Genomic DNA, 22320 nt, shown 5'->3' on the forward strand with positions numbered 1-22320 from the left:
AGAATACCTGACTTCAGTTGGTAGAAATGTGGTCCAGATGTATAATGCAAAGCCAACACATCCTCCCTCCTTCCATTTTTGAGCTTTATCATTCCCAGTAAAAAAAATAAAGATCATTGTCCTCAGATTGTTCTTTAAAACAAATAACAAGTCTGTTACTTGTCTAGGGTCAATAATCAGTAATGACAAAACAGAAATGTGAATCATTATTTCACATCAAAAATCCCGAGACATTTAAATCAATCTGAGTAAGTGATGCTCGAAATCAACAGCGCTTAGCCAGTGCTGACGAGTGGAATTTGATGTCATCATGGCATAGAGCCATGTAGGCCTTCGAAATGGAAGACGTTTGCGGGCATTTTCTTTTACTAACTTTGATATCATCTGGGAAACTGCCCTCTTTTGGAAATTTAACTTGTGAGTACTGTAAATAGAGTAACCGATAAAATGAGTCATGTAAAATATATATATGTATATATATATATATATATATATATATATATATATATATATATATATATATATATTTATATAACCGGAAAACACAATCTGTATCTGAATCAACAGTGAAATGCTCACAAACAGGTTGCATGTCCCTAAAGCGCCTAGCAAAACTTAAACATGCACAGTGCATGAAGACTTTTGCTGATGCTTCTGCTAACACCCACACCCAATGGGAGCACATGTATATTCATGTGGTGACCTTGTTTGCGTGATTGATTACAGATATATCTTATGACTTCCAGTCAACATTGAGGGAAAATACCAAATGGGTGGTCTTGCGGTCTATATGTGCTCTTAAAGGGATAGCTTACCCAAACATTCAAAACTTCATGTCATTCCAAACCTGTATGTCACACTTTATTCTGCAGAATACAAATGGAGAAGACCTGGTCAGGGGTTGTTTTTTTTTTTTGTTTTTTTTTGGTCCTCTGAAGCCATATGATGGGGAATAGTTGAAACAGAAGTTGTTATTCACTGAAAATAGCCTCCAGCTGTGACCGGATCATTCAATGAGTTGAATTTGAGAAATGTGAATTCAAATGGATTAGTTTTGATAATGGATAAAACATTTCACTAAAAGATCTGATTCAACAAATTAGGTTAAACTGAGTTTGTTCACACACCAGACATTGCTGCATCTCTGAATGTGCTGAGATAGGACCAATATTTTAATGACTTTTAGGTCTTACACAATCCTCAAAAAACATTATCGGTAGGACTTCAAATATATTGCATTTATAGGCAATATAATATATATATAATGTAATTTTACAGTGATTGTTGCATTTTTTTGAAACTCATTATCTCCATTCATTGTCATTGAATGTAATAGATATTCTTCAAAATTTCTAATTTTGAGTTCCATACAGGTTTGTACATGTGATTTCCTTCCTCCCCGGGAGTTTTACCTGCCTCCTTTTACCAACCAGCGCTCCTTATTTTCGTAGCATTATTTTTGTTTTGTTTTTTGACGACCCTCCAGACTTGTAATCTTATGCAAGACAATTACATTAATGTATGAAATTACAAACAGTGCTAATCAAATGAAAAAATGAAAAAGAGAAAAGGCCTAGATTACAACAAGAAATTTTGTACATTCTTTACAAAGTGAAAGCTACGCGTTTACTGTCACCATGATCACATCCACCCTCATCTCACCCACAGGTGATGTGGAGTTAATAGCGCTCTGTTTAACGCGTGGGAGATTGGTATCTCATTACAGTCGTCAACTTCATCCGGGACTACAAGAGGCATTTCTAGTGTGCAAACTGCAGTTATTTCAGCATCTTAAGGAGCAGGCATGGGTACAGCGCGCGCAGCTAGAGCGCATATTATATGGACATCGATAGCTTTGGTCCTCATTTCAATCGCATCGTGCTTGGCTTATGTCTTCATGTCGAAGGTAAATATAACTGGATCTACTACCTTAGAATTTCATATTTTTGGCCAATAAATAGAATAGACGCGTTGTTCAAGACGCGTCTGTTGGACATTTCGAAGAATAACTCGACGAATGTTTTTACTGAATTTACCATTCCAGCATGCATGTTTTAAAAATATGTATTTATGAAAAAAGAGAAAAAGTTTATCCGATCTACAGTTCACTTACATAATGTCTCGTCGGCTGAGAAACACTTCCTTGTTTTCTCCAGAATTTGATGTGGACAATAATCCGAGTCGAGTTGCAGAGGGCGTGTTTGTAAATAACTCCTAGGCTATTCTTGAAATATGCATGACATAGTGAGTGACATGTCTTACTGTAACTTCAACAGGTGTCTGGATGCCAAAAAATAAGCATCGTGAATGGTAAGTTTACCCTAATAGCCTTTTCTATTTGGCCTAACAATGTTTTTTCTTCCTCTATTGAGGATGCCATTGCCAATGGTCATTTGGTACCACTAGCAAAGCGGAATGAAGGCTAAACACTTAAGATTTTATGAAATAATGTGTAATATGTAAATCTGGGGCCGGTTTCATAAACTGCCAAGGCAAAGCAAGGCAAGGCAAGTTTATTGATATAGCACATTTCATACACTATGGCAATTCAAAGTGCTTTACATAGAGAGGAATACAAATATTCTCAAAATAAAAGCAATGAAAATTCAAACAGTTATTCAAAGGCTTTACATAGAAAGGAATTATAATAATCACACTATAGCAATTCATAGAGCTTTGCATAGAAAATAGACACAAAATAAAAGCCAGAAAAGAGAAAAGATTTATCTCATAAAAGGAATTAAAAGAGATAAATGATACAGTTATAAAATTAATTAGAGTAAAATGAATTAAAATAGTAAATAAACTTCTCACCTGGCAAAACACCGGTGTATCTTATTTTGACTCCGAGATTTCCCCTGAGAAATCTGCATCTGAGATGCTAAGACTAATCTTTCAAGTCATCTTTTTTTTTTTCCTTTTTTTTTTTTTAAAGACTGTTAAATACGAAAATTCATATAGCCTACGTAAATTCGTCTCATTTTATATCGAGAGTTGGTTGCCCTTTGGCTAACAGTTAGTTGGCCATTATATTTTATCTAAATTGTGTCGCTACTTATACGCGTTTGAAGTAAAAACCTAGCCTTTTAAAAGTTTTAAGTCAAACATATGTAGGCCTACGAATCTCTTTTGTTTTGACTGAGTTTTTTTTTTTTTTTTTTTTTTTTTTTTACACTGATAACTCGCACCCAGGTTAATATTTGATAGCCTAACCTAAACCAGCACAGAGCACCTAACCAATTTGTTTAGGCTACATGAAAACTGATCATTTTCTGAGCAATTTAAACCCAATTGATTATGATTTACTGCGTTTTGTTGTCAATAAAATAAATCAAACGAAACAATTTCAAGCTGTTGCATATTGTAAAAAAGAAAACTAAATAGCATAAAAGTTCGAAAAGCTCTTACTGTCTGAAGAATCTCCATTCCAATTAAATATAGTTGAACGATGCATGAGAGTGTACAATGTGTAACAGACAGCTGTGCTCTTTGTTCGCGCGTGTGTGATTGTTGTATTATGCTGTTTGGGTGGGGATCCGAGCTGTCTCGCTGTGTGTTGGTGGAAATGCATTTTGTGGTCTGCTTCCGCGCATTTTCATGTTCAGCTGTCAATTGAACGTTTAGTCATTCATGCAACAATTATTTATTGTTTTTAGTCAGGATTCGTTCAGTTGTGGTAATCTTACAGATGTTTTTCTTTCTGACAGTCTCCGCAATTGAAAGTATGTTCAGACATCAAGTCTCGCGAGAAAAATGGCTTCTAAGAGGTGATTAGTAACATTTGTTTGTATGTAACATTTCTTGTTGAAACATTAGTTAGGCTATATTAAAATGACACACTGTAGCTAACATTACAAAAACCTTTCTGATTCCATTGTGAGAATGTTTGCTACATGTTTATCTTTATCTTCGTTCCCCCTCCCCCCTTTTTTTTCAAGCTTGCAGTCACACTGATAATCGTTTGGTTTGGGATGATGAGTGGGAGGTCCTCAGGAAAAACAGTGAGAGCATTCTGGACCATAACAAAACGTGGATTGTCATACGAGAGAAAGGTGTTTACCTGGTCTACATACAGGTGAACTTCCTTCTGAAATCACAGAACAATAGCACCTCTACTGTAGACCTCAAACTTCTAGTGGATCTCAATGATGGTAGGGAACTAGAGATATTTTCAGCTGCACATGACACTCAGGTGGTGAATGTCAACACCTCTCCAGATGCAAAGCTCAACACTTTCCTTCTGATGTACATGAATTCAACAAACCAGTTATCAGTGAGAGTATTTCCAAGTGATTTGGTGAACTATCGACCACGACCCTTGTCCACCTTTATCACTATCATAAAATGGGCAGACGACTGGTAGACTGTGGAGCATGGGCAATAAATATTGCATAAATGATTGGTTATATCCACAGACCATGTCCAATTTTTACAACGGCAGCTGTTCTTATATTCTTGTTAACTTTAATTGCGACATTTCGGTATGACGCAGTCTCTAGATCAGCTGCTAGAACACCTGAGATTTTCCAGCTGTCATACTAGGAAATGCTCGTTGACATTAACAAGGATTGCGTGGGGGGTTATGATACTTTCTTGGTGTTTTTTCTTCTTCCTTTCGAAATATGAAGATCACATCTCATGATCTTCTCAGAAGCATGACACATTTTCCTCTCAACCGATATACAAGTTAAGTTTGTTGTGTTTCAGTTTTTTTATGAGTCAAGATGAAAAAGGGCATGATATGCTGAGCACTGACTTTGAAGATTCTCATGTATTACGTAGGCTACATGCAAGATGCCGTAGCTGCCTGCAACAAACATTGCTTTACCAAACAGTAGTAAGCTAATTCTGAGAAAGTGGGTATTTTTCAATGAAAGTCTATAAATGTAATCATGTAGTATTTAATTCATCGACAGCTGAATGTAAAAACCTCATAACAGCAACATATGTTTGATATAAATGCTCAGCGTGTCATACAAAAGCTAAGGCTATGAAGCAACACTTTATTCTGTAAATATGGGCTTTGTTTTTGTTTTGTTTTTTAAGACAAGCAATCACATTTTAATTTTAATAACAAACTCTTAGTATTTAATGAGCCAAAAAATGTTTGATAGATGTTGTGCTAGATTTTGCTATAAGCAACAGAAGCACTTATTTGTTCACGAATGTCATGGAAATGTTTTCTGATGGGGGTGGTGGATGGCTAGGGGTAGTGGGGATATTTTTTCACATAAATTACCACTAGGTACATTAATCCAGTCAAGCAAGCCATATCAAACTGAACAACATGCTGTTTTCATGAGAGAGTGGAATGTTTTTTTTCTCTCAAACTAAGTATTGTTTCAGTCAGGAAAATACCATTTATGATGACGCTTGTTTTTTTTGGTCTTCACACGACCCAAGCCAGCTATTCTTTGTCTTAAGGTTTTCTTTGTACTCCTGAGTTGTGTTTTCTTTAGATAAGCTCTTATACTTCTGTTTATACTAACAAGGTAATTGTTCACACAGAGTGATTTCAATTGACTACGTTTTTTTACTGTTCTCAAATATGTAAACAATATTATATTTATATGCAATTTGTAATATTTGTATTTAAACTATGAATTATAAATAAAGCTGTAGCTCCCTCTGCATGCCTCTGTTATATTGTAAGCCATTTACTTTACATTAAGCACTTCAACAAACACCAAACATGTTTAATGAATAGCTATGTGAATGTCACAAATATAGACAATGTAACATCACAAACAAACTGCCATGTCATCTGACCTTTAAGCTTTTTAGCCTATTCTGACCAGACTGCGCTTTATTTTTATTGTTTTGAAAATTATAGAGAGCAGCAGCTTAAAACTTTAATTAAAAACATCTAGGTATGAAGTACAGGGGGAAGAAAACATTTCAGTGCAACTAAAAGTAAGATACAAAAAAAAGAACTGTCTGTGTATAAGGACTTATTTATTTAGTGCTTAGATAACTTAGTAAATACAATCTTATAACAAATCAAATAAAAGCTTAAATACAAGCTACTTATTCAGAAAGGAGTAAATCTGTTGAGGTCAGTCAAACTGGTGGTGTTGTGTTGCCTTAGGCTACTCAGCAGAAAGAGAACATGTCTTTTAACCATTAAGTAACATTACCAGAACAAGAAATATAACAAGAAATTTCTGTGACAATAAAATAAGAATTTACACAATGTTAACTAATGTTTGTATTTAGTGTTGTTTGTTTATTTGTTTGTTTACAGCCATGCACTAACATTCTAGGAACCAAAAACCTTTAGTTGAGTAATTTACAATGCAAAATCTGGCTCCTGAACAAGGAGGTCCAAGGAGGGTTTTTTTTTATTTTTTTTTAGAACAAGGAGGTCAGGTCCTGAATTAAAGCAGAGAAGGACTGATTTCGTTGATGTAGGACTAGATGTAACGGTACGTACTGCCCCCTTGTGGCAAAGACTTTACAACTGACGGAAAAGAGCTGAGTCAAGTCTGAAATTAAAAGGGTTTCAGTTGAGTCATGTTGTGAATTTAGGCTTCAACGTGTTGTTGATGAAGAAATTATGAATGAATAAACTACGTTTTGTAATTGCTCTGACTAAAAATAAATACATTTATTTGGTCACGGTCACACACACACACACTTACTCACATACTCACATAGGCTAGGCCTACTCCAAAATTCGCGCAACCCTTCAGAGGATGGACGGATGAATGAATGGATATTAATAGGCTACATTATGGAAAATGCATTTATCCCTTTTACCTTACGAAATGAAATGGTTCAGAAATACATAAAGAACTAAATTAGGCTACTGTAAATTCACTTTTATCAACATGTTTTGAAGATTAGGCTACTTCCGCTGTGTTTGGAATAGATGTAAATTCTGGAGAAGGCAGATGCTAAAATTGGAAGTTGGCCTGGGGGCGTAGCAACCGGGGGGGACACGTCCCCCGCACTTTTAGAAACAGGTGATTCTGTCCCCCGCATTTTTTTTTTTTTTGACCCAGCGCCTTTCCGCCCGTGTTCTCTGATTTGTTACTTAGACTTGAGTGAACTAACATTCAGCCAATCACAGCGCGAATCATCTCTTGGGCGTGTCTGCCATGAGCTTCAAATCTCTTGTTGCTTTTGCGAATTTTCGTTCGTTTAGTCACTTTGCTGTTTGGCCGTCTGGGGTAAAATGCACCCCAGAAAAAAAGCAGAGGACGATTACATCCTTTTTTCAAACACACACTATAAGTATGTATTACAGATGACATGAATCACGCGTAAAGTTTCCTTGTTAGGATTGAACCTATAACGCAGTAAGACAACAGAACCCGTATGGACCTCGTCACGTCGCGCCGGATTGTGCCGAGTGTGTAAATGCTCTCCTACTTGTCGCTTTGGATAAAAGCGTCTGTTAAATGAGACGTAACAGATTATTCCCAGCAGCCACACAACGTCATAAGACGTTGGTATTTGGTTAAATTTTCGGTTGTGACGTCGGGTGACCAAAATTCAATGTAAATTCAACATCTAATGTTAATGTTAAATCAATGTTAAATTGTATTGATATATTTTTATAAAATGTCTGTTGTATAAAATTACTGTTGATGTAATCTGTATACTCATTGAACACTTTTTTTTGTCCAACTGTTAAGAAGTAAGATAAAAGTTATTGTTCAAGTGTAGTGTAACTGAAATATTGTAAATATCATAAAATATATTTATTTCATACAAATAAAGTATAGATGTTCACAGTGGTCTGAAAGTCCCAAGTCCTGCAGTATTTATTTTATTTTGAGTATGATTTCACAAAAATAGGTTGCTGTAAGCTATCATGGCATGTTCCCAAAATTGCCACTAGGGTGCTGTAAAATGCCAATTGCTATTCTATCTAGAATTTATTATGAACATCACCTTTGGGTCACATCACCCATTTCTGGTTACCCCCTTGCTTTCCCTTTTTTGCCTTTTCCTGATGGAGTCGTGTAGGTCCTTATCTGTCCTATCTCAGGTATGTGGATGAGTGTAATGTGGCATGTGATTTATTTTTTGGTGTAATTGTGATGGGAGTGAAGTATTATAATGGTTATTGAGATGAATGCATTTTTGATATACATTTTTATGTATATTGTTGGTTCATTGATCAAGTGTTTGTATTGCCATGCTCGTTTGTATTGCCATGTCAACACATCTGTTGACAGACTAATCAGTGATCCAGCGTGATAGGCTGGTTATAGGACAAAGGTGGAGACTGTTGCCCTTTAAACCGTGCTTGAGAGACCGAGAGGTGTGTCGTCACACGCCCATGCAGAGTCAGCTGGCGTTAGTGTTGACATCACCGACGAGCACGCACTTTTAGCCAATCAGCGATCCGCAGGCAGACGCGATTGAGCGCGAGAAGTTGTAGCTGTCAAGTGATCGCTAAGCAAAGTGACATAGCCTACTATATAGCCTACAGTAAGTTATGTTGTATCTACAGTAAAGAGTGAGATAGTGAGCAACTCTAAAAACGTACACATGTGGAGGGAGATATGGGACGACCCCAACAAATATGGGACGACTCCTGGGGCCTGTTTCAGAAAGGAGGTTAAGTGAAAACTCTGAGTATGTTAACCCTGAAATGAGGGAAACTCTGAGTTTTCTGTTTCAGAATGGGAGGTATGTTAAACCTGAGAAAGCAGAGTAAGTCAAGCCCGTTTCTGAAAGAGAGGTAACTTATACTCAGAGTCAGTTACCATGGTAACTTACTCTGTGAACCTAACCTGGTCGGGAGCAGGTTTTCTTCGGTAAACCCAGAGTTTCTATCGGTCTCCTCCCCTTTTTTAAAGGGGAAGCGGTGTTTAAACACCTCATTCATTCTTTCAGTAAATTTTTATTAATAAAATTAATATTTTATTAATAAATAAAATATTGCTATTTTTACTGCAGTTTTTTTCTATTTCTTTTTAATAAGATGAAGTCTATATAACTCCTTAACTGGCAACTGAAAATACAGTAGTAGATTAGAGTTAGGCTATATAATGTAGTTCTAAACAAATTCTACAGAATTAAACTGGCATTTACTGGAAATCACTGAAATGTGTTGATCTGTGCAACAGAAGTTGATGGACCGTCCTCCTGCTGTTCTTCCACACTCTGAGGGCGGAGGGAGAGATAAGAATACCCGTTTATACTTAGATTTAAACTTAGATTATCCACATAAAAATTTGAAAAAATCTGAATGGGTAGATTGTTTGATGTGTAGACACATAATATTAACATTACCTCTGTAGGCCTCTCTGTGGCAGCAGAAACTATTTATCCTCATCGTCCTGTGAAGATGAGCATTTGGTCGAGTGCACTTTATAACACTATTTAATTTCTGGTGTATTGAGTAGGCGACTTACAACTACCTGGGGTTCTGTTGGGACAGGAGGCTCCAAAAGACAGATATTACCATCAGAATCTGTTAGGACCAACAAAAAACCCAACCTCAAAGTAAAATAAACGGAAATATCAAAAATAGCCTATCTAAAAAAATAACACATATGTAAACCTCTTACATTTTATGAAGGCCCTTGGATCTTTGGGAGTGACTGGCTCTGACGTCCCTCCTGGAATTCCCTCAGCCAAAAATGCTGCTACACTGCTAGACACTGGATGCTATTTAGTTATTTAATATGTCAAATGTTTGTAAAGTCAGGTAGCCTTCACCCATGATATGCTCAAGCCTTACCTGATTGAATTATGTTTTTATATTTAATTTTCAGCTGCTGCCATGGTCTTTTAATGCCTGCAGGATTGCTCCACATGAAAATTAAAATTAGGTTGAATAACATAGGCCTACTGTTCTTCCAGTTTCACCTCTGATATTATAACAGTTGGGTAAGTTACTCTAAAATAGTTATCAATGTTATCTTCAACAGTGTAATTAGATTAATGTAATAATTACTATCTTTAGAAAGTATTGGTCTACTTATTACTAATTACTAAATCCCATATCAACCTCAACCACTTGAACAATACAAGGAGAGACAAGAAACTGCACTTTTAATGCTTTCAAATAAACAATATACAATTGCATGAACTATTCTTGATTTGACCAAAGTGTGTAGAGGGAGAAGGTTACATAAAAAATATACCTATTAAAAATGTATGTTAAATCCACTATTGTTTTATACATAATTGTTCTCTATAGTCTATGCAGTAGCCTATTTAATGTAATTACATCAGATTTTATTTTAAATTACAGAAGAATTAAGAGTTATCCCTTTAATTAAATCAAATCACAATATTTAGATTACTTGGTAATTAATTACACCCAACACTGTATAACAGTAATTCCTCTTTTTGTTTGGCGCTGTTACCATGGTGACTCGTAATATCTGCGCTCCATTGATAATGGCTTTTTATAGTTGTGGTGCACGCGCTTAACTCAGAGTAGGTCAACTCAGAGTTGATTGAACTAACTCATTTCAGCTGTTCTGTAACCGAAAACTCAGAGTTTTCCATCTCGGGGTAAGTCAACTCAGAGTTCAAGTTTTAACTCAGAGTTGGTTGAACCTCCTTATTGAAACAGGCCCCTGGCCATGGTCATGTGCACACTAGCCCAGGGCTGCCAACTTTTGTTTACATTGTAGCCTACAATGACTGGTAGGATACAGTCTTTATTATTGCTTGACAAAAAATTCAAGATTTCAATTCCATTCTTGTGATTTGATTCCGATTTTGATTCAATATTGACATTGAATTAGTTGAATTTGGATACATGTTTATTTTAAATTTTATTTAAAAAAATAATCTCACCTAATTTTGTAAACATAGAGGGCCCAATCTGCTGGTATTATTAAAGGTTAAAAATAACAAATTAAATTAAATATAATGCAGTTTTTGTTATAATAACAATTATTTAATGACATAAGTAAAAATATAATAAATAAGTAATATAGTGCTCAGCAAAATCTCCTCTCTAGCTATTTTTTCTATTCAATTAACATGGTCATTAAATGGCTTTCCTGAGGTAAATGTAACGTTATGTGACATAATTGTTCTCCTGCTGTTATATATTGACCTCTTTCCGTGGTTGAAAAACACTAATTGGCCGATATTATGTATACTTTCAGTAAGTTGTAGCCTACTGCATCTTTAAATAAAAAAAAGTAACAGATGATCGGTTCACGTGCACTTGAACTGAGGCGCTCAGCGATCTGTCACGTCACATTTACAAGCGCCAAACGTATTTTTGTCTGAATTTCGTAATAAAATTGACGGAATCTAAGAGCTGAGAATTAGTTAAAAGTACCTATTTGCTCCGCAATTTTTCTGTGCGTGAGAAAATGGATGTGTGGCGTAAGAGCATGTGAAAAGTCTTTGACGTCTTTGACGTCTTTGAAAAGTGTCAATTGCGTGAGTCTCACGCTCAAGGCGTGAGAGTTGGCAGCCTACCAGACATCTGCAACTTTTACACCATCCAGACTGCACTCTACTCGACCCTGACAGCTGCTGAAAAAGAATCAACGATGAATCCGTTTTGACTGCTAAATTATGTTATGTTCTGCAATGTGTACTTACGAGGGTTAAAGTCATCAGTTCATTTCTTGATTGTCGTTTTGACAGTGTCCACCTGGACATTTTAGTCATATTGGCTAATTCTCCTTAATTATTGCCCTGTTTTGATCTGTTTTCCTGGAAAATTTATTTATTTTTTATTTTATCATCGTTATTTTGTTTTAAGGAGATATAAGTGCTTATCAACCTTGAATGACATGGTAATGAAATTATAGCACATTATTTTGGCAGTAAAATTTTGGGCGTTTTTTTCTTGTAGTGGGCGGGTTTTGGTGAGCTTTTGGGCTGGAAATCACCGTCCCAATCTGGCAACACTGTTTATGACTGCGTCAGTCACGTGTAAATCGACGTCCTGTAGAGCGGTGGCGCGCAGGCAGGCGCTGGCGTCTGAAGGAACACAGAGTGGCAGTGGCCGAATACATTGTACGGCTGTGCTGTGACGAGTGAATCAGCGGGTAATCAGCGACGCCGCCGAGTAATCACATTCGCAGAGACGAGCGAGTCAGCGAGTGTTCAGAGACGAGTGAATCAGCGGGTGGAAACGGCGACGCAGCCCAGCAAACATTTGGACGTTTAATGACCTTTGAGAAGACGTCCGTCCGAGATGTCCCGTCATGGTTAAAAAATAGTTCCAAAATGAAAGTTGAACCGACGTCTTTGACGTCGTCTGGCCGTGAATTCCACGTCTTTTCTGCGCGTCCCTGGATGTCTAACTTAAATGGGGTTTTTTTTTTTTAGTTCTTCTGGATGTTTATAAGATGTGTTGCTGCCAAATGTATGTGTATATATAATCCTGTATATAAAATAATCACACCCATATTGTGTAACATCGTGAAAGGCAATCATTTAGGCTATTTTTAGACATCTGAACTTGACAAAAGTTCTAAAAAGGTCCAAAATCGGTCCAGTCAGACCTGAACGTCTATAAAACCGTTTAATCACGTGTACATCAACACATTATTTGTGGACTAAAGAAAAAAAGAGTTCTATAATTTAGCACAACATTTTATTGTGAATATTACATTTGAAATGTCTTCCAATTGTTAAACAGCTACTATTCAAAAAAGATAATAGAAATAGTACAATGTGGTAAATTCTGTGGTAATGGCATTTTCTCTAACAGTTTCACATTAAGGTTAAGCAGACATTAATCAAACCAGAATATAACAAAGGTACAGGAACAGTCAACACTTTCTATTTTTAGAGTCTTTCTATAATATGCCATCATTGATGAATAGAAGTCAGAGCTGTGGCAGTACTAAGTTTCAGTTACTAACAGTCTTGCATTACAGCCATACATAAACGTTTTTAGAGTCTATGAAGTCTGTTTATGGCTTTATGGTTTTTGTTTTGTTTATGGCTCATTTTTTAAATCCACCACCCCCAGCTCTTCCTGGAGCGTTCTTCAGGTGTTCCTCCGCTGCTGCACTCAGTCTGTAGCATTTGGGCTCCAACTCATCACAGCATCTGAGGAGAGAGAATATGGTTTTAAAAAAAAGAATGACGTACTTTTTTTTTTGAAAATGACGGAAAATAACCATGTTATTTTACTGCATAATAATCTTATGCCAATAAAAGTGTAGAATAGTGAAAAGAAAAAGAACAAAAAACAACATTTGCCCTCTTCAATACTGAGCCCTTAAGAAAGACCCTTCACTAGGTGTGTAACTGTAAAAGTGAAAAGGACATTTCTGATAAAGACAGGTGGTCTTTTAAAGAATGTCCCCTGAATAGATAAAAGTTAACAATAAAAATCACATTAATATTAGACAAGGAACAAGAGATTTTTTTCTTCATGTCATCGTAAGCGTTCTTGTAGCGTTGAATGACTTCTTTTCAATTTGGCCACCACTCCTCATATTGAAAATCGCCATTAAGGCATTTGACATGATTCTGTGAAAGAAATTACACAGGATTACTTCACCTCAAAAAAAAAAAATTCCAAGTAAAGGTCAATTCAGGGGAGACTGAATTGACAACGAGCTAAAACAATGGTATCAATAATCATTCAATACTTGGTTAAATACTTGTACTTCTAACAAAGGTTGACAACAAACTCCAAATAAGCCAGTGTTTTAAACACACCATATATAGTTAGTTAAATTTTATTTCTGTGTCATGCCAAACATTTGGCCCATCCCACATGGGATTACAAGACACCACAAACTTATTTAGCAAACATCTTCCGGTCGCATATCTCTAGAACATTGGATGTTGTTGCACCCATTAAATTAAAAAAGGTCAGAGAGAAAATTAAAGCACCATGGTACAATAATACTACGCATGTTCTAAAGAGAGAAACCCATAATTTAGAGCGTAAATGGAAACAAACTAATTTAGAGGTCTTTAGAATCGCGTGGAAAGACAGTATGTCACGTTATAAAAAGGCCCTAAAAGCGGCCAGGGCTGAGCACCTCCGCAAACTAATAGAAAATAACCAAAACAATCCAAGGTTTTTATTTAACACCGTGGCTAGACTAACAAATAAACAGACGTCACCCGGAAAAAATATCCCGTTACAGTTTAGTAGTAATGATTTCATGAACATCTTCACTGAGAAAATAGAAAACATCAGAACCACAATTGTAAACGTTCAATCCTCAATCGCGCCTTATAATTCAGCCTCAATTATCCCCCCGCAAGAACAATTACAGTGCTTTACAACTATAGAACAAAAAGAGTTAAATAAACTTATCACTTCATCTAAAACAACAACATGTTTATTAGATCCTATACCAACTAAACTACTGAAAGAAGTGTTACCTGTAGTGGAAGAGCCTCTCCTCAATATTATTAACTCATCTTTATATTTAGGTCATGTTCCAAGAACATTTAAACTGGCAGTTATAAAACCTCACATTAAGAAACCACAATTAGATCATAATAATCTAGCAAATTATAGACCCATTTCAAATCTTCTATTTATGTCTAAAATACTAGAAAAAGTTGTGTCCGCTCAACTGGGCTCTTTCTTGCAAGAAAATGATATCTATGAAAAGTTTCAGTCAGGATTCAGGCCGCATCATAGCACTGAAACTGCGCTCGTTAAAATCACAAATGATTTACTTTTAGCTTCTGACCAAGGCTGTATCTCAATACTAGTTTTACTTGATCTAAGTGCTGCGTTCAATACTATAGATCACACAATACTCTTAGATCGACTACAAAATTATACTGGTGTTCAAGGACAAGCATTAAGCTGGTTTAGATCATACTTATCTGACCGCTACCATTTTGTCTATTTGAATGGAGAAAAATCGATCATAACACACAGTAAACTATGGAGTGCCGCAGGGATCTGTGTTAGGCCCTCTATTATTCTCAATATATGATGCCACTTGGAAATATTATAAGGAAACATGGAATTAGTTTCCATTGTTATGCTGATGACACTCAAATATATATTTCATCACGGCCGGATGAAAACGCTAAATTATCCAAATTGACAGAGTGTGTTAAAGATATAAAAGATTGGATGACGCGTAATTTTCTTTTATTAAATCCAGACAAGACAGAGGTAATACTTATTGGTTCAAAAAACCGCCCACAGAACCTCTCATAATACAACTTTGACATCGTAGGATGTCCTGTTACTTTATCCTCTACAGTAAAAGACCTGGGTGTTATACTCGATTGTAACCTGTCTTTTGAAAATCATATTTTTAATATGTTACAAAAATAGCCTTTTTCCACCTTAGAAACATTGCTAAGCTACGTAATATGCTATCAGTTTCTGATGCAGAAAAGTTAGTTCATGCATTCATGACCTCGAGACTAGATTACTGTAATGCTTTATTAGCTGGTTGTCCTGCATCCTCAATAAACAAGCTACAGTTAGTCCAAAATGCAGCCGCTAGAGTTCTTACTAGATCAAGAAAATATGATCATATAACACCGATTTTATCATCACTGCATTGGTTACCTATAAAGTTCCGTATTAATTACAAGTTATTGCTACTGACTTATAAAGCCCTAAACGGCTTAGCTCCAGTCTATTTAACGGATCTTCTATCGCCCTATAATCCATCGCGCTCTTTAAGATTTTAAGAGGCTTTTGGTCATACCTAGGATATCCAGATCAACCAAAGGAGGGAGAGCATTTTCACATTTGGCTCCGAAACTCTGGAATAGTCTTCCTGATACTGTTCGTTGCTCGGACTCGCTCTCCCAGTTTAAAACTAGATTAAAGACGCATCTTTTCGGCCAGGCATTCATATAATATTTTTAATCTTACAGTTCAAACTACAATCCGGCCTCTAGTTCATAAACGCCAGAGGAGAACTGGCCCCGACTGAGCCTGGGTTCTCCCAAGGTTTTTTTTTTCTCCATTAGGTCACCTGATGGAGTTTTAGGACACCATTAGGTCACTTGATGGAGTTTTTTCGGTTCCTTGCCACTGTTGCCTTTGGCTTGCTCAGTTGGGGATATTTTGGGGATATTTAATTTTATTTTATCAATCAATAAATTCCACTAGAAACAAACCTTGTTGTATTATTTTATTTTAATTTAATACTGTGAAGCTGCTTTGATACAATCTGTATTGTGAAAAGCGCTATACAAATATACTTGATTTGATTTGATTTGATTTGATATACAAATCATTCGGAGAAATACATGAATACAAATATATACATACACACACACACACACAGCATATACAAACAAATCCTCGTCTACAGATCATCTCGATAAAGAGCTTTTTTCCTCTTCTCCCAGGCTTTCTCAAGATAACTGGCTAATTTATATGTTTCATATGTGAACAGCCATCTCAGTCTTTGAGCATCATCCATATTTACCAAATCAATCTCTGATTTTATCTTACAAAACAAAAAATCACGCTGTTCACAATAATTAGAAATATATAATATTTCTTACTTTCACTTTCAGTTGACATGGGGTAAGCGCTCCTTGAGGGTCTGGTGCCAGCTATTTCAAAATGTAAAGATTTGTAAAATGTAAATTCAATTTTGGATAGGACAACCCCATGGCTGGACAAGACCATTAACATACATACCCTCACTTCTGTGCTCTCTCCCGAATGCAGCGGTCAAGAGGCAAGACAACATTAGGAAATTCTGTTAATGAAAACAAAACACACACAAACTTAAATAAGAGGGTAGTTAAATAAAAAAAGTAAACAATATTGTTTTATTTTAACTACTTTGTGGATGTAGCAAAGATTTAGACTTCTTGTAATCCAATTGGACATAGTCAACTATTGTAGCCATATAATAATCATTCACAATGACTAAATCCAAGGTAGCCAACCCTGGTCCTCGAGAGCCACTCTCCTGCTTGTTTCCAAACTATCCCTGCCCTCCTGCTGACTAGTAATGGATCAGGTGTGTTGTCAGTCAGAAGCTGGAAGGGCAGGAATAGTTGGAAAACAAGCAGGGCAGTGGCTCTCGAGGACCAGGGTTGGCTACACCTGGTCTACATATTTTAAATTGTGAAGTGATAAGACTGATGTTCAAATTTACACTTCACAGTGTAATACTGCATTAGTTAGGCTACTATAAAATTAGCTGGCTGTACTTTAGCTTTTTCTTGAGCAATGACATTATTAGACATTATAGGCTCTATATTTGTAACTGTATGAACAATTATTTAGAAAAATGTATGTTTGTATTTAAGGTAAATTGTGTATAAAATAAGATGCGAATCACAAAGTTCTCACATACAATGGGGTGTCCTCTGGGACTGGGATGATAATGCAGAATTTGGAACTGGAGACAATAGACATTAAAAACAAATGGGTGAAAAATATTTAAGGTAAGAAAGGACACCTTAATCAATAAACACCATAACTATATGGTAAAAAAAACAAAACAAACACACACACCTTTGTGAAGGACATTAAACAAGAAACAAATGCAATGTCTCTTTGGTTCTGCCAGATGGCCTGGAGAAGGATTCCTGAATTCTACGTCTGACAGATGGCTGTTCGTTATGTGACCCTGAAATTAAAGCGTGGAGGCCTGCGTGCTGTGGGACCAACCCAGGACATTTATTCGTTGACTGTGCTAAGGACTGCATCTCTTTTTGATAACTTGTTTTAATATCTAGGTTATCCTGGTTTTATGGTAATACAAATCTGTAATGGAAACACGGCTACAGACACTGAAGCCAGTGGCACACAACAGATGGATCATTCTAGGTAGGCCTATTTGTCTGCTCAAGGTCTAAGCGCAGTTCAAAACAGAGTAAATTCTAAGAGTTAGCGATATGAAGAGTTTAGAAAATAACAAAACAACAGTGTGAAAGTGAATAGCAGAATTTACACCTTACAAATGTATTATGAGTAGCCAACTTGTTCCAGCCAGCCCCCCTCCCCACATGCAAACCCAATACAAACACATGCGCATAACTCAAATGTTGTATCACTAATAATCATCGTAAATATTAGTTATAAAATAAATATCACTAATAATAGCTATTCAAGTGATGTAATTCAATTCCTTCTGGATTTTAACAGTGTAACCCCACAATTCAGTACTATAGATCAGTCTCTGTGTTTTCAGCAATGCATTTCTAACATTAATAATGTGTTTAGAAACAAATCTATGAATTGCCTTCACACAGACTTTAACATAAAATAAAGTGTGACCAGTCTGGGCAAGTAAAATGCATTACATTCCAAAGCATTAAAAAAAGTCATTTTATATAGCCCTATGGACATTTGTTCTCTGTGTTAAATGTGTTTATAAGGATTCAATGTCTGTTGAAAGTGTGTAAATATGTTTTTTTTATCTGACCACCTCTGCTTAAAAACTACTAATTGACTAATCATTTGGAAGTTTGTCTGGATTTATCATTTTTAAATAAACTTTGCATATTGATCCTACACCTGTTTGATCAACTTACCTGATTACAAGCACATTATCTCACCTTTTTGAATGAGAATTTGTAATGAATCTTCGCATAGTTTTTCTCCCATAAAACAACTAGTGACCACGACTTTGGGGACCTCTGTTTCATAAGAATAGCCTACAGGGCTGTGCAGAGACCTCTGGAGGGGCAGGTGCTCAAAGTATAAAAGGGGGGCACATGGAACAAGGCTTTAAATGGGGCTGTGTTTTTCCTGGCTTAAAATGAGGCGGAGGTGGTAAAATACTAATAATGTATTTGTATTTTTTTGTAGATCATCATATAGCCTAATGTGTTTCCCACAGTATTTTTTGGGGTTGAGCTCGCTACCTCTAGGGGGGTCCAGGGGCATGCCCCCCCCTGTAAGAAAATTTTGTACATTTTAAACATAAATTCATTAATCTGGTGCACTTTGAGTCACCCGAATCCACTGTTAAAAATAAATAATCCACCCGCAAACCGCCCATATTCTTTGATTTAGATATCTGCATCTGATCACATTACAATTATTCAAATTCTCAGTGTTAAGCATGATAATATGGTAACATATCACACTGAAGTAGGCTGATTTAAAATTAACATTTATATAAAATAAAAGTTCTTCTTTTGGCAAAATACATTTCCCTAATAGCCTAAACAGAGGCTTTTCTCCCTTCAAACTTAAATTGTCAATGTTTCATTACATCACTGCTTGAAAACTCTAATTTTTTGTACCTTTTATAAAGGGCATTTTTCCCCTAATTTTATTAAATGTATGCTCCATCTTTCATTTCAAATTCTTAAATTTGATCAATATATTCAATTAAAATAATAAGACACTAGGCTGTTACCAATCAAATTAAATAATTTACATTGAAAAATTATAACTATATATTAAATTAGATTATTTTAAATATTTTTGAATATACAAAAATAAGGAATGTTGAAAATATGATACTTTATGAAACTAAACCGCCAGTAGGAGGCGGCAGGCGACCGTCTTAATGAGCGAGTCATTGAGTCATTCATTCAAACGATTCGTTCAAAAAGCTGATTTATTCAGAATGAGGCAGTTTGTGAATGGGTAATTGAATCTTTGACTCAACCGATTCGTTCAAAACGCTGAATCATTCAGTAATGCAACAAGTGTTGCTGTGAGATGCGCTATGGTTCTGCTGTGATCTTTGTTTGGAACTATTTTCGCTGCTGAAACAGAACAAAAACAGTCATTGCGTCTAAAATGTAAGTGACTTAATTTAATTATTTGTTTATTGACCTGTTATGAAATCAGTCTCGGTTTCAATCTTGATGGCATTCAGGAAAACAGTTACTTCTACAGCCTAACGTTACACACTGCAATATAAACAACATCTCTGCATGCTCTCTTCACGTCGTCCTTGTAAAATAATAATAATAAGTAAACAAACATCAAAATCACTTCGCTGACGCTGAGAATGAAACGCCACTTACCAGCAGCCGCAGATTTGAAGATATCCTCTGGTAGTGCGCGTAGCCGCGCGAAATTAAAAAATGTGCGTAAGGAATCGTCCCGGATGAGTTCGTCAGGTGAAAGTTCATCATGTGGGTCATTTCATTTACGGCTAAATTATTATTAATTAATTTTACTAATAGTTAGGTTGGGCAGGCATCCACAAAAGGGCCTTTAATTACAAAAAAAAGGAGAGGAAATTTTTCCTTGACAAAAGGGCACTTTGGGCACCAAGGGGCAAAGGGGCAGGTGCTCGAGCAACCAACGCCCCCCCCAAAACCCCCTCCCCCCCTCCCCCCTCTGCACGTGTCTGATAGCCTATCAGGGACAATGTTCATAGAAATGAAAAAACAACAGAGAATCATCCTCTCTAACTGTGAAGAAGAAACTTTTGAGGGAAAACACTTTCCTCTGGGAGTCTGGCACATTGCGTTGACTAACTTGAGCTGCATCCAGATGTCCAACACGTCTGCGCATGCAGACACGCTATGAGTAACTGTTTCCTGAGTCTGACTGGAGGAAAAACAAGGGCGGTCTGTGCTGAACGTACGTGATCTGAACTGAAGAGCGTGACTATAAAGAGGGCCACTGACAGCCTGACAGAGTAACGTGGTTGCATTATCCTTGCACATGGCTCGAGTCGAGATGTTTGAGTTAGGTGAGGAGCAGGGACAGATGATGCAGGTTTTGATGCGGCATTGTCAAACCATGAAGCGTCAGGAGACACGACTGCGCTTGGCCACTGCGGTGCTGCTCGCAACGTTCCTGGCGACTTTGCTGTGGCTACAGTTTCACCAACAAACTACTAAGGTAATATACAAGACCAAATTACACGATTTTGATTCTAAACGTATAAATCATTATTTTGTTGTTAACAGCCACTATCATTCAGATGTAATTAAAAGGGGAGACGTTGAAAACTGTCTCTGCATGTAGGCTAACTCAAATAGCTGCTCTTCTGTTTTTCCTCAGGGTGCATTTTCAGGTGCCCATTCAGAGGCTTTGAAAACTGAAGGACCACCAGTAAGACACTCTGTACATCTTGAAAGTACGTTTAATAGTGGTAAATTATTTGATTATACCATTGAGTAATGCCACTTGATATAGCTTATGCATATGCAATCCTGTATATTGGCTTCTTCAACACGGTCCACTTATTAAGCTTAAGAAACAATTTATACAAATACTGTGTAATTAGTATAAGCGTTATTAAATCTGTAGCCTATATGTCTTCCAGAAATACTGTTGGAAAAATGTTTTATGACCTAGGGTCAAATTTACAGAGATTGGTGTTTTGTAAAGTCCTGCCTTGTTTTCTCTCTTAAATCAGCTGGTGCTTGTTCAGAAGATAAGCCCATCAAGTGGAATATCATCAATGATGGCAATGACTCCCAAAATTTCAAGCTGGAAAACCAAACAGTCCTCCACGTCTTCACAAAGGGTCTCTACTTGATCAATCTAAGGATCTCTTACCGTGTACCCTATAATCAGTGTAAGCTTCATTCAGAGGTCACTTTAGAGGTCAGTGTCTCACAGAAGCATAGCAACTATAAAAATGAGAGAGAGGTTATAAGTGGTAATGAGTCTATGTTATGTATAGATTACTGGCTGCAGTCAATCACTTTAAATCGAGTTATCATGCTAGAAGCTGACACTAGTCTCAGGGTGAAACTTAACAAGAAAAGTTGCAAGTTTGTCAGAAACAGTCACTTGGAAGTCACTTACCTCTAGCATTGGCTTTTTAAAAAAGGTTTTACTACCCGATTGCATTAATGCGCATTTGAGGTTTGTTTTAAGCAGGTATGCTTGATTTTTAATGACCTGTTATTTAGGTATGTATAGATATGAGAATGTATAACCACTTTAATAAATATTCTAGTTTCAGAGGTTTGCTCTGATCCATAATGCTAAAAATTGTTATTAAATAACATGACTACACATATATGTACTATCCACAAAAGAAGCAGTAGTGAATAATTAGTTGTTGTGTTAGCCAAATTGCACTAAAATGTTGGTAGCTAAACTATGTGCATGTTTTATGTTAAAACTTTTTGAATGTGCATTTATGAACTTATTAATGAACAGACTTTTGTCGTCATTTGATTTTAAAAATCAGATTTGTTAATTTTTTGTTCAATGACTACAAGAAACACTTTCACTTTAGTTTAGGTCAGGGCAGTTCCATTACTGGAATCAGGATTCTCTCTGTACTGCATGAATAAAGAGTTTGTGTTAAGAGAATCAGTCTTCATGTCTGCTTTTATTCTTTGAAGATGTTTTGACTGACTGTTTAGCATTGAACAAAGAATACTTAATACTTTAACAACTTAATACTTAATATATATATATTTTTTTTATCTTGTGAAGACCAAGATGCAGGATAAAACCAGGCTGGACTGGATGCTTGTAATGATAATGAAGTCCTTAGACATGTAAATCTAAATTTGAAGCTC

At 36.3% G+C, this 22320-nt stretch overlaps 2 protein-coding genes and 1 long non-coding RNA gene across 3 annotated transcripts; 2 read left to right on the plus strand and 1 right to left on the minus strand.

Moving 5' to 3' along the window:
• The first annotated feature begins 695 nt into the window (after positions 1–695).
• LOC311082903 (uncharacterized protein) lies at positions 696–5626 on the plus strand. Its single transcript, XM_084114085.1, has 4 exons — positions 696–1906; positions 2277–2310; positions 3708–3767; positions 3939–5626. The coding sequence occupies exons 1-4, from the start codon at positions 1805–1807 to the stop codon at positions 4361–4363; spliced, it is 621 nt and encodes a 206-aa protein (XP_083970211.1). The 5' UTR covers positions 696–1804; the 3' UTR covers positions 4364–5626.
• Positions 5627–16435: 10809 nt separating this feature from the next.
• Positions 16436–17591, minus strand: LOC311082906. The gene is made up of 4 exons (XR_014606170.1): positions 17375–17591; positions 17210–17258; positions 16547–16607; positions 16436–16458 (listed from the first exon to the last, which is right to left on the minus strand). It is a non-coding gene; the product is annotated as an uncharacterized lncRNA (long non-coding RNA).
• Positions 17592–20203: 2612 nt separating this feature from the next.
• On the plus strand, positions 20204–22108 carry LOC311084074 (uncharacterized protein). The gene is made up of 3 exons (XM_084115922.1): positions 20204–20677; positions 20840–20915; positions 21198–22108. The coding sequence occupies exons 1-3, from the start codon at positions 20498–20500 to the stop codon at positions 21596–21598; spliced, it is 657 nt and encodes a 218-aa protein (XP_083972048.1). The 5' UTR covers positions 20204–20497; the 3' UTR covers positions 21599–22108.
• Positions 22109–22320: the final 212 nt, after the last annotated feature.

Source organism: Abramis brama (genome assembly GCF_963993115.1).
Source record: "Abramis brama genome assembly, chromosome: 5".
Lineage (NCBI taxonomy): Eukaryota > Metazoa > Chordata > Actinopteri > Cypriniformes > Leuciscidae > Abramis > Abramis brama.